We start from the raw sequence: 13,565 nt of genomic DNA on the forward strand, positions 1-13,565 counted from the left end.
GTTTATTCTTTTTACTTAACATCTTTTGCTATCAGCCAAGTCAGCTGTCAAATCAACATTTAAATCTTCCCGATATTCTCTAGAAAACAGCAGTTTACAGTCGCAGCTGTAAATGAATCCTGCACTGAATACGTCCACCTTCCTTGTGAATTTCTAGGCTGTTATATACAAATTCCAGAAGATGAAGGCCCAATTAATAGTGGAATACAGGCTTAACATGGCAGATACAATATGATTTCTGATGCACTTTACACTAAACTACAAAGGTGAATTTAAAACAAAAAGAGGCCCTTGTTAGCTGATAGTTGCTTAACTTGGGCACAGTTATTGCACTTCAGTGTCTCGAACTCTACTAAAGAGTAGAGAAATAGCTTATCGACATAAATCTGTACAGTTTATATATGTTCTTTACTGAAAACATATATACAAATTATATGAACAATATATTCTTGAAATAAAGGTAGAAAACATAAAAACACAGGTAGACAAAAAATGTAAGAGATATTTACACTCCCTAATGTGCATTTTTGTAGAAAGACTAACAACACGAAACTGGAGACAAATGTCAAACAAAAAGACAAGCAAATGCTACTGTACTTATACCTTCTAATGTTATCTGAACAAAAGTTTAGATGAACTAAAGCTACTCCTGGAAAATCAGTAATTTGCTAGTTTTCCATTTGCTACATACTGGGTCCACAAAAATCAGAATGGAAAAAATCAGTAATTTTGCACATGTTGGTAAAAATGAATGAAAAAATTTACAATGCATCAGAAATAATATATGCTACATATTGATATCTGTCATGATAAGCCTTTCTGTACAAAGGGGTGTAAATTTTTTCTTTTCTTTTTAAATCCACATTCTGAATTAAACAAATTGTAAGTTTATTTTTAACTTTTGACTAAGGGTCTAGCTCTGACTTTATTCTGGTATCTGTTTCTATTTACATAGATATTTACAAACCTAACAATTTGGAATATTCATTGAAATTGGATCTTAAACTTTGATTATATACATCCTGTTGGAAAATGTGAAGTAGCCATGTTAGCCTTACAAGGGATGTTCTTCCATAATAGGAGAATCACCCCTGGAGGATTTGCCTTGTTGCCCTGGGGTGAAAGTTGTCAAGGGAATGACTTTAATTGAATCGTCACTAGGATGAAGTCTTTCAGACATGGTGTAAAACTGAGATCTTGTACTACTTTGCACTCCTTGATCAAGAGAAAGTAGTCCATCAGGTCCAGCACCTTGCCCCCAACCTTGCTGCAGACCCATTGGTGGCCGTGCAGGGCTGCGATGGAGGGCAGCAGCCTGCGCTAGAGGCGAACTGTGGTGGAGAGCAGAGGCCTGTGCTGGTGGAGGGCTGTGGCACAGGGCGATAGCCTGGGTCACCGGAGGACTGTGGCAGAGAGCAATGGTCTGTGTCACTGGAGGGCTGTGGTGGCGAGCAGAGGTCTGCGTCAGGGGTGAGCTGTGGCATAGAGCAGAGGCCTGTACCTGTGAAGGGCTGGAATGGGTCAGAGAAGCCGGCATCCAGCAGGCATCGGAATGGCCCAAGATGAGACATTCTTGAGTGCAGTTGTCCGAGGCCTCTTCCACAGTCGGTTGAACAGTTATTTCTGCAGCTGTTAGGGTGGGAAACAAATGATAAAATTTATATTCCAAACACATACTTTATTAGCTACTTAAAATAAATCATATTGTTACAAGAAAAGTTAATTATATATAAAGATATCAGAGACTTCCAATATTTTCACAACTGGTACTTGGTTTGTCAAGAAATAATTCCTAGAGAAACATAAATAAGCAGGAGTGGGTGGATGGGATCTCATTTTTATAATTAAGATACTCTGGCTAGTCTCCAAATGTAGATATTTTTAATTGTGTTTGTGACTATAAATGGAAACTATGGTCATTCATCTATACACACAAGTCAGTTGAAATACGGCTCCTAACTAGGACAAAGAGAGGACATGAGTAAAATGAGTGGGAAAACCAGTCATAGAAATATATGATGAACTAACCAATTATAGCTAATCATTTGGTTAAGAATCTAATTAATCTGAGAATAAATCTAAGAATAAATTAGGTTAATTTGGAAACATAGTTTATTGAACTTTAAGATATGCCTTTTAGTTTCAAGAATGAAATATAGCTGTAATTATCTCAAAGATAAATGATTTCTGTAGTCCTCATTTTCTGAAATCATGACAAATCAGAGTGTAGTAAATCATAAACTATAGATCCGAAGTGTTTAGCTTTAAACTGTAATACTTTCTAAAACTTTATAAGGTTTCTGTAAAGTTTTCAAATGTCAATAGATACCAACTGTCAATAAGTACACCATACAAAGACCAGCAAAATAGAGTAGCTATAGCAACATAAAAGCTGACTTTAGAGCAAGAAATGTTTTTAGCTGCAATAAAGGATATTAGCGTAATAAAAAGGTCAACTCTCTAAGAAGACATAACAATCTTAAAAATTAAAAATAGAAATTCATGATCCTATAAATGCTCAACAGGACATAGAGTCCGTGTCGTTATTCCATCACTTCTAAAACCAAAGAATAAGACATACAAGAACTGACTCTCATTAAGACTAATCTTTTCCATTAAATAACCATTTACTTTTCTACATTTAGAGGACACTTAAAAATGTCCCTATGACATTAACAGTTAAAATATCTTATGCTTTTGCACAATTATATTTGAGAAGTAGGAAGGTAGAGTTTTATGTATTTGAGGTGATATTGTCAGAAAAGCATGCATGGAAATATATGGACACACATACAACTATACTTTAAAATGAAGTTTAATTTCCTGGTCATCAGAAAAGCAACTCATCTGCTAGCTTTAAATTTTGCAACAAACGAATACATCATAATTTCAACATTGGGTCATTTGCCTATTTCTGACAAGCAAATGATACAAAGTCATTTTCACTGAGAAGAGAGATGATTTATAGACATTTTAAGAGCTTTATTGAGATATAATTCATTTACCATAAAATTCACCCATTTAAAGTGAACAATTCAATAGTTTTTAATATATTCACAGAGTTGTGCAACCATCATACAATCAATTCTGGCACATCCTTATCATCCCAAAAAGAAACCAAGTACCCATTAGCAGTCACTGCGTATTTCCCCCCAAACTCCACAGCCCTAAGCAATGATTAACCTACTTTATTCCTCTATAGATTTGTCTATTCTAGACACGTAATATAAATGAAATCTTTTAAATGGAGTCTTTTGTGACATTTAGAATACCGTTTTTAAGGTTCATTGATGTTGAAGCATGTATCAATACTTCAATTTTTTTTTATTTCCCAAGATTATACTTTGTGTGGATATACTACATTTTACTTATCCGTTCATAAATCGACGGACGTTTGGAATGTTTCCACTTTTTGGCTATCATAAAAATGCTGTTATGAACATTTGTTTAAAAATTTTTGTTTAGACACAGTCATTTTCCTCAGGAATATATGTAGGATTGGAGCTGCTGGGTGATACGGCAACTCTATAGGTTTAACTTTTGAGGAACTGTCAAACTGTTTTCCAGATTGGATGCACTTTTTACATCACCACTGGCAATGCATGAAGGTTCCAGTTCTACTCACTTTCTGCAAAAATTCAGCTTGGATTTTGATAGGGACTATGTTGGATCTGAAGATAATTTGTGAAGTATTGTACTTTTACAATTTTAAGTCTTCTGATCTTTGAACACGGGATGTCTGTCCGCTTATTTAGACCCTTAATTTCTTTCAATAGGATTTCAGAATTTTCAGAGTACAAACATTGTACTTCTTTCGTTAAATTTGTTTCTAAGTATTTTATTCCATTTTGTTCTATTGTAAATGGGATTGTTTTCTTATATTCTTCAGATACATTTATTGCTAGAGTATAGAAATACACTCGATTTTTATATATTGCTCTTATAGCCTGTAACACTGTTGAGCTTGATTATTAGTTTTAATAGATTTTTAGTGGATTTCTTAGAATTTTGTATATCAAGATCATATAATTTGCATATAGAAATAGTTTTACTTCTTTCTTTGCAATGTGGATGACTTTTATATCTTTTCTTGTCTAATTGCCCTGGCTAAAACCTCCAGTACAATGTTTAATAGAAATGGTGGAAGCAGACATCCTGTGGCTTATTCCTGATCTTAGGGGAAAACATCAAGTATTTCATCATGAAAATATTTTCTAATTTCTCTTGTGGTTTCTTCTTTTACCAATTGATTATTTAGGACTGTTTTGTTTAATTTGCCCAAACTTGTTAATTTTCCAAATTTCTTTTTGTTATTTATTTCTAATTTACTTACATTGTAGTCAGAGAATATACTCTGTATGATTGCAATTCTTTCTTTATATTGAGTCTTGTTTTCTAGCCTAGCATATAGTCTGTCCTGTAGGATGCTGCATGTGCTCTTGAGGAGAATTGTTCTGCTCTTGTTGAGTGGAGTGTTCTACCGAAGTCTATTAGCTCTAGTTGGTTTATAGCACTGTTCATGTCTTCTATTTCCTTATTGCTCCCTGTCTAGTTCTTCTATCTATTATAGACAGTGGAGTATTGAAATCTCCAGGTGTTCTTGTTGCATTGTCTATTTCTCCCTTCATTTCTGTGAGTTGTTGCTTCGTGATTTTGGGGGCACAGTTGTCAGATACATATGTGTTTATAATTGTTATATCTTCCTGATTATTTTGCATTTTATGATGATAAAATGTCCCTCTTTACCTCTGGTAACATTTTTTAAATTATTTCATTGAGATCATATTGCTTTATAACATTGTGGAATTTCAGGTACCTGTCACTATATATAAGTTTCTGTATAGACTGCATCTTGCTCATCCCCAAATAGTCTAGTTTTATCTGTCACCATACATATGTGCTCCTTTACCCCTTTCACCCTCTTCCCAACCCTTTTCCCCTCTGGTAACCACTAATCTGTTCTCCTTATCCATGTGTTTGTTTATCTTCCACATACGAGGGAAATCATACGGTGTTTGTCTTTCTCTTTCTGGCTTATTTCTCTTAATATAATACCCTCAAGGTCCTTCCATGTTGTTGCAAATGGGACAATTCTGTCTTTTTTATGGCCGAGTAGTATTCCATTGTGTGTGTGTGTGTGTGTGTGTGTGTGTGTGTGTATTTACACATGGCACATCTTCTTTATCCATTCATCAGTTGATGAGCACCTGGATTGCTTCCATGTCTTGACTATTGGGAATAATGCTGCAGTGAACACAGGGGTGCAAAAATCTCTTTGTAATGTTGATTTCCTGTTCCCACCCAGCAGCAGGATCACTGGATTGTGTAGTATTTTTATTTTTAATTTTTGAGAACATTTCGTACTGTTTTCCACAGTGGCTGTACCAGTCTACATTTCCACCAACAGTGAATGAGGGATCCTTTTTCTCCATATCTCCTCCAACATTTATTTTTTGCTTTGCTAATTATAGCCATTCTGATAGGTGTAAGTTTTTCTTCGCTTTTCCCTAATAATTAGTGTTGGCGAACATCTTTTCACGTGCCTATTGGCCATTTGTATATCTTCTTTGGAAAAATGTCTGCTCAGATTCTCAGCCCATTTTTTGATTAGGTTCTTTGTTTTTTTGTTGTTCAGTTGTATGAGTTCTTTATATATTTTCTAAACCAACCCTTTGTCAGATATATGATTTGAAAATATTTTCTCCTAGTTGGGGGGTTGTCTTTTTGTTCCGTTCATGATTAACCTTTGCCTTGCAGGAGATTTTTAGTCTGACGTAGTCGCATTTGTTTATTTTTTTCTTTTGTTTCTCTTGTCTGAGTAGATTTGGTATTCAAAAAGATACTGCTAAGATTGATGTCAAAGTGTATACTTCCTATATTTTCTCCTAGGTCTTTGATAGTTTCAGGTCTTATATTCAAATCTTTAATCCATTTTGAGTTAATTTTTGTGTATGATGTAAGATAATAATCTACTTTCATTCTTTTGCATGTGGCTGTCCAGTTATCCCAACACCATTTATTGAAGAGACTTTCCTTTCTCCATTGTATTTTCTTGGCTCCTTTGTCAATGATTAGATGTGCAGAGATGTATGGTTTTATTTCTGGGCTTTCAATTCTATTCCATTGATCTGTGTGTCTGGTTTTGTGCCAGTATCATGCAATACAGGCCTACCTCAACAAACAAGAAAAATCTCTAATAAGTAATCTTAAACTACACCTAGCAGAATTAGAAAAAGAAGAACAAACAAAGCCCAAAGTCAGCAGAAGGAGGGAAATAATAAAAATTAGAGCAGAAATAAATGAAATAGAGACTAAAAACACAATAGAAAGAATCAAGAAAACTAAGAGCTGATTCTTTGAGAAGATAAACAAAATTGACAAACACTTAGCCAGACTCACTAAGAAAAAAAAGACAGTAGGCTCAAATAAATAAAATTAAAAATGAAAGAGGAGAAATTACAAAAGATACCATAGAAATACAAAGGATTATAAGAGAATACTATGAAAAACTGTATGTCAACAAATCGGATAACCTGGAAGAAAGGGATAAATTCTTAGAATCATACAACCTCCCAAAACTGAACCAAGAAGAAATAGAGAATTTGAATAAACCAATCACAAGTAAAGAGATTGAAATAGTAATCAAAAACCTCCCCAAAAACAAAAATCCAGGACCAGATCACTTCTCTGAAGAATTCTACCAGACATTCAAAGATTTAGTACTTATCCTTCTCAAACTATTCCGAAAAATTGAAGAAGATGGATCCTTCCTAACTCATTCTACAAGGTCAACCATTACCCTGGTACCAAACCCAGAAAAGGACAACAAAAAAAGGGAAAATTCTGGTAAAATTTTTAACAAATTTGTTTTTATTTAATTGTCTGATATTAGTGTAGTCACTCTAACTTTATCATGGTTTCTGTTTTCATGATATAACTTTTTCTACCATTTTATATTCAACCTATTTATATCTTTCAATCTAAGGCCTGGATTCTGTAGGTAGACATTTGAGTTTTATTTTTTTATTCAGCTGACAATTTCTGCCTTATTTGGGTTGTTAATCCATTCATTTTTTTTCTCTGAATTTTTGCTTTGTGGTTACCATGAAGTTTGTATAAAAGGTCTTATGGATAAGATAGTCCTTTTTCTGCTGATAGCATCTTATCTTCATTTGCTTATGCAAGTTTGGTCTTTTTCCTCTTCTGCTTCTATGTTTTTGTTGTCACAAATTATCCCTTTTTGTATTGCGAGTTTGTTACCAAATTGAAGTGATTGTAGTTATTATTAATGTTTTCTTTCCCTTTAACCTTTAAGTTATAATGAAGTATTTACTATCCTGTGCTGATATAGAGTTGCAACTTTCTGATTCTGTCTTTTTATCACCTTGCTCAAAACTTTGTATGACTTTGCCTTTTCACTTCAGGTAGGAGAGCTCCTTTCAACATTTCTTGTAAAGCAGGTCTGGTGGTGATGAACTTCCTCACCTTTTGTTTGTTTGTGAAAGCCTTTATCTCTCCTTCATATCTGAAAGATAACTTTGTTGGATAGAGTATTCTTGGCTGACAGTTTTTGTCTTTCAATATTTTGAATGTATCATTCCACCTTCTCCTGGCCTGTAGAGTTTCTGGGAATAAATCTGCTGATGACCTAATGGGGTTCCCTTGAGGGTTCTTTGTTCCCCCAGCCACTGGCTGTCTTTAATATTCTTTCTTTGTCATTGACTTTTGACAGTTTCATCATCACGTGCCTTGGAGAAGTTCTTTTTGTGGTGAGATAATTGGTTGTTCTATTAGCTTCATAGATTTGTATATCCAGTTCTTTCCCCAGGTTTGGGAAGTTCTCAGCTACTATTTCTTTAAATAAGTTCTCTGCTCCCTTCTCTCTCTCTTCCTCTGGAACATCAATTATCCTATGTTACCCTTTCTAATGGAGTCAGATAATTCTTATAGAATTTCTACATTAAAAAAAAAAATCTTAGTTCTCTCTCCTCTTCAACTTGCATCATTTCTAGGATTTTATCTTTGAACTCATTAATTCTCTCTTCCGTATGGTCTGCTCTATTTCCAGTGTTTTCTAGTGCATTCTTTATCTCATTTATTGAGTTCTTCATCTCCAGAATTTCCGTTTGGTTCTATTTTAGAGTTTCGATCTCTTTGGTAAAGTATTCCTTTCATTCATTTATTTCATTTCTGAGCCCATTGAACGGCCTTTCTGAGTTTTCTTGTGGCTCATTGAGTTCTCTTCATGACAGCTATTTTGAATTCTTTATGAATTAGATTACAGTCTTCCATGATTTTATGTTTGGTTTGTGGAGAATTGTTATTTTCTTTTTGTGATGTCATGGCTTTTTTTGGTGCTTGCTGAGTTATTCTTCTGCCAGTGCTTTTGTCATAGCAAATAATTTTCTTACTTATGTACAACTTTGTTTGTTTGGATTCAAACTTTTCAACTGTTTGGAGAGTACAGAGGCCTTTTTTTTGTTCTTCAGTAGGTGATACTATAGCACTAGTTTTTGGTTTCTCTTACCTGAGCTGCCTCTGGCTATATTTGAGGATCTGCATGTTCCACCCTCCACTGCCTCTATTTGGGACATCACAGGTACTCTCATTATCACTGCCTGTGTCTCTGGGGGTCACTGATGCTTTGCTGTTGCTGATGTCATGGGGTCACTGGCTTCACCACTGGGGGCACAGGCATGGCTGATATCTCCACTTCATCCGGGATCACCTGGGTCAGAAGCTCTGCTGCTGTGGTGGGTGGAGAAGAGTGAGGAGGGAGTCAGGTTCACAGGGCACCACCTCTGCTGTTGCTGGTTACCTTGTGGCCACAGGCATCACCGTAATTGGGATGTCAGAGTCCTGTGCATGTGTCTGCTGCTGCCACCTGGCTCTGAGTCACAGCTGGGGGCCTGAGATCATGGGGCTCCACAACTGCTGCTGCTCTGTTTCCAATGGCTGCAGGTGCTACCACAGCTGGCCAGCCAGAGTTGCGTGTTTGCCTCTGATGCTGCCCACTAAATTCTCTGGTGCTGGGGGCAGCTGGCTCAGCTGCCACTGCCAAAAGTCTAGGGTCCTGGGCACCACCTCTGCTTCCCCCTCAATTTAGCCTCCTCTTTGTAGTCCAGTCCATCCATCTATGTATGCACCAATATGTGGATCTCTGGTCTCCTGGTGTACTGGGCAATGTAGCCTTTGTTGAGTTATGTTTTACTTGCTGTAGATTGAAAGGGAAAGACTAAGGGATCCTCTCACACCACTGTGATGAAATCTCCTCAGTTAACCCATTCATTTTTAATGTTATTATTGACATAGTGGATTTATATCTATCATTTTACTTTTTGTTTTCTATTTGTTTCATGTCTCTTTCTGTTCCTCTATTTCGCCTTTCCAGCTTCTTTTATATTAGGTAAACACTTTGTAATGTAATATTGTAACTCTTTTAACGTTTTTTCAATGTATATGTATATATAATATGTAATGTCATACATAAATATGTATACATATACACACATGTGTGTGTATGTCAGTCTCTTACTGGTCTCCAGGGCTTGTGATCTTAACTTAGAATTACCTCAAGAGTTATTATAAGTTAATTCCAGTGAGAGATATATAAATATTACTCCTGTACACCTGTATTCACTCTTCTCTGTATATTTGGTGGTCTAGTGGCTAGGAATCAGCAGTCTCACTGCCACAGCCCATATTTGTGTCCTGGTCAGGGAACCACACCTCCTGTCTGTTGGTTGTCATATTGTGGTGGCCATCTGTTGCTATGATGCTGAAAGCTATGTCCCTGGTATTTCAAATACCAGTAAGATCACCCATGGTGGACGGGTTTCAGTGAAGCTTCCAGACTAAGACAGATGAGGAAGAAGGACCTGGCCACTCACTTCCAAAAAAACTGGCCATGAAAACGCTGTGAATAGCAGTGGAGCATTGTCTGATACAGTGCCAGAAGATGAAAGGATGGTGCAAAAGACCATATAGGGTTTCACTCTGCTGTACACAGGGTGACTAAGAGTCGGAATCAACTCAACAGCACTAACAAGCAATATATATATATTGCATCTATGTATGTTACAAACTCAATAATACATTGTTAAAATTATTGCTTTATGTATTATTTGTTATAATAGAGCTGAGAAAAAAAATGAGCAAGAACCTAATTATAGATTTTGTTTTGTTAACCTTCCCATTTGCCATTTCTGGTTCTCTTTGTTCATTTGTTCCCGTGGATTTTTAATTACCATCTGGTGTTGTTTTGTTACTCCAAGTCAGCTTTGCTCCTATCCACCTCCTTTGTGCTGTTAATGTTATATGCGTATAATTTAAATAATGCTACTGTGAACATGGGTATACAAATATCTATTTGAGTCCCTGTTTTCACGTGTTCAGGGTGTATACCCACAGATGAAATCACTGGGTCATATGGTAATTTTATGTTCAATTTTTGGGGCAATCCCCATATCATTTTCTAAAGTGGCTGTACCATTTTACATTCCCACCAGTGATGCATAAGGATTCCAATTTCTCCAGATTCTTTCTTACATTTGTTATTTTTTGTTTTTTATAACAGCAGTCTTAATGAGCATGAAGTGGTATCTCATGGTGATTTTGGTTACCATTTCCTGAATGACTAGTGATGCACAGCATCTTTTCATGTCCTTATTGGCCATTTGTATACTGCCTTTTGGGAAATGTCCATTCAAGTTCTTTGCCCATTTTTTTTTCAGGAAGATTAGCCCTGAGCTAAGATCTGCTGCCAATCCTCCTCTTTTTTACTGAGGAAGACTGGCCCTGAGCTAACATCTGTGCCCCTCTTCCCCTACTTTATATGTGGGACGTCTGCCACAGCATGGCTTGACAAGCAGTGGAATAGGTCCACACCCAGGATCCTAACCTGTGAACTCTGGGTCTCTGAAGTGGAACATGCACACTTAACCACTGTGCCATTAGGCTGGCCCTCTTTGCCCATTTTTTAATTGAGTTGTTTGGGAGGTTTTTTGGGTGTATGTTGAGTTGGTAGAATTTTTATGTATTCTGGATATCAATCTCTTATCAGATAAATTATTTGCAAATATTTTCTCCCATTCTGTGAATTGTATTTTCACTCTTCTGATAGTGTCTTTCCACATACAAAAGTTTTTAATTTTGATGAAGCCCCACTTATGTATTTTTTCTTGTAGTGTCTGTACTTTTGGTGTCATAGCTAAGAAATCTTGCCAAATCCAAAGTCATGAAGTTTTTCCCATCTGTTTTCTTCTAAGATCTTTACAGTTTTGGCTCTTATATTTAAGTCATTGATCCATTTTGTGTTAATTTTTGTATAAGGTATATGGTAAGGGTGCAACTTCATTCTTTTGCATGTGGTGCAGTTTTCCCAGCACTACTTGTTGTCCTTTAGCTTCTTAATGGTAGTTATACATATTGCCATTCATATCTTTTCAGAATACCTATTGCTCCAATATTTAAGTAAGGATCTGCCAATTTAAGCAGTCTAATTTGTTAAGAACTATCAACTTTCTAAATTCACTTGCTATCATTCTGTCTCTAGTTAAGCATTAGCACTGACACATAGTCTTTAGGAGGACAGGTGATACTTCTCATAAAATGTCTTCAAAAAACATGGTGGAGCAATGTAATATTATTGTTCAAATGATATTTTACTATAAAATTATAGAAAATTCAGTACATTTCTAGAGCTTCTCTAAAAAATTCACCTTGACAAGAATCCAAAATTTCTTTTGCATTTCATCACTCAATTCTAATTGATTCATTATGGAAATAGAACCTCTGTCAATTTCATAGCAAAGTTTTGATCATAAATAACCAGAAACTTATTGATATTATTTGTCCTAAAAAACTCTCTTTTTGCCTTTAAGTAATGGGTATTGCTATAGTTAATAACATTTATGAGTTTTAAAAAACCTATTCATGAGCTACAAGATGAAATCACATACCCAGAGCTACTAAATGTAATTCTTAGACACAGTTTGGCGGATAGGAGATTAATCACAATATTTGTGTGTGTGTGTATGTGTACAATTTATAAAAAAAATCACATCTTTAGCTAATGTTTTTAATCTCAGTAATTCAGAATATCTTGGTGAAAATCCTAGTTTTCATTAAAACAAGTTCATGATAAACTTCACTGTTGTATATCTAGGTATATAAAAATCTGCCAACTATTAGTGAATCAATATTAAATAAATATACAAAAAAGAGAAGTGCAATGAACATTCTAAGAGTTTTTATTTGAATGAATGCTGCTAAAATATTCTTTTAAGCATATTTTCTGCAGTGGACTATACACTCTCCTTTAATATTATTGACACCATTTAGTGAGTTTAACAAACTATTTCCCAAAGAGATAGCATGAGAGAAGTACAGATTAACTAAGTGCAAGTTCAAAATTGCATGCATTGCGAATTTGTGTTCTAATTAATTACACTTACAACAACATTCTCTGAGGGCTTCTGTAACTCATTAATAACATTTAACTTTGAAGAAATGAATATCCTTCTTTGGGAAATACATTATCCTCACACAGCACGAAAATACCCTGTCGATATCACAATAGTCTTCTGCAGGGAAAATGTCATGTAGTCAGATAGTTGATCATTTTATCTTGTTGAAAAGGCAACTTGAACTAAAGGTAAGATTTAAGTGATGGCCAAGAATTCTGCCAATATGAACATCAAGCGGGTATCCTAGGAAAATGGAATATACAGCAGTGTAATAAAAATACCTATTCACAAAGAATATATTGCAGAGAAGACTGTCCTAGTATCTCTCTTTGGAAATCACTTACAAAAGACTTGACACCATCTGCAGTTGTTGAGAAGGAGTGAGAAAAAAATGACAGTATATTAAAATCTATTTTTAGCACAATGAAATGAAGATCACTGCTAGAGTGTAATTCATCTGTTCTGTCTCAGAGAGAAAATGTGCTCTTATGAGGTTAAATAAATTCATTTGGACAATCTTTTCCTTCATTCTAAATGCTTACACTTATTTGACCTTTAAATTGCTTTTGAGAACTATCTATTAACTCATATTTATTTAATTGGCTGATATATAATACGTGATTCAAGAAATAGAAGAGCAAATCCATGCTTTCAAAATTCAGATATCAAGTTTGTAGATGTGATTAAATGTGCTCTGGTGATGCTCCCTATCATTCTCTAACCTTTATCAATTTGAGGACAAATGCATATTTTATAGACCTTTTCCTTAGTGCTATCCCAAAGTTGATTTGAATGTTCATTATACAGAAATCTCCAGTCAAACTGTTTCATTTAATGTATCTGTTAACCTCTGATAGCGAATTTCACATGATAGAGGTCTTATACAGATCACTTGATCAGTGTTCAAAGCTGAATTATCATGAAAAAGAATGAGATACTGTTGTAAATTTGCTTTGATCTCTCTTTCTCTTGCTCTTTCAGTAGCTTCCCAATTGTAACACTGAAGATTTTAAATGTTATGTTTTAAGGGATTATCAGATTGTAACTGATACATTCATTTCAGCAAAAAATTTTACTGTTCTGCATAGTTCATTATTT

At 35.2% G+C, this 13,565-nt stretch overlaps 1 protein-coding gene across 1 annotated transcript in view; it reads right to left on the bottom strand.

The window, feature by feature from the left end:
• Positions 1–1,054: 1,054 nt before the first annotated feature.
• Positions 1,055–13,565, bottom strand: part of PCDH11X (protocadherin 11 X-linked) — a 620,512-nt gene continuing 608,001 nt past the window's right edge. Inside the window, exon 7 of the mRNA XM_046673849.1 lies at positions 1,055–1,629. Coding sequence (XP_046529805.1) covers positions 1,055–1,629 — 575 coding nt within the window. The remainder of the gene's footprint in view (positions 1,630–13,565) is intronic.

Source organism: Equus quagga, chromosome 10, assembly GCF_021613505.1.
Source record: "Equus quagga isolate Etosha38 chromosome 10, UCLA_HA_Equagga_1.0, whole genome shotgun sequence".
Classification (NCBI taxonomy): Eukaryota; Metazoa; Chordata; class Mammalia; order Perissodactyla; family Equidae; genus Equus; species Equus quagga.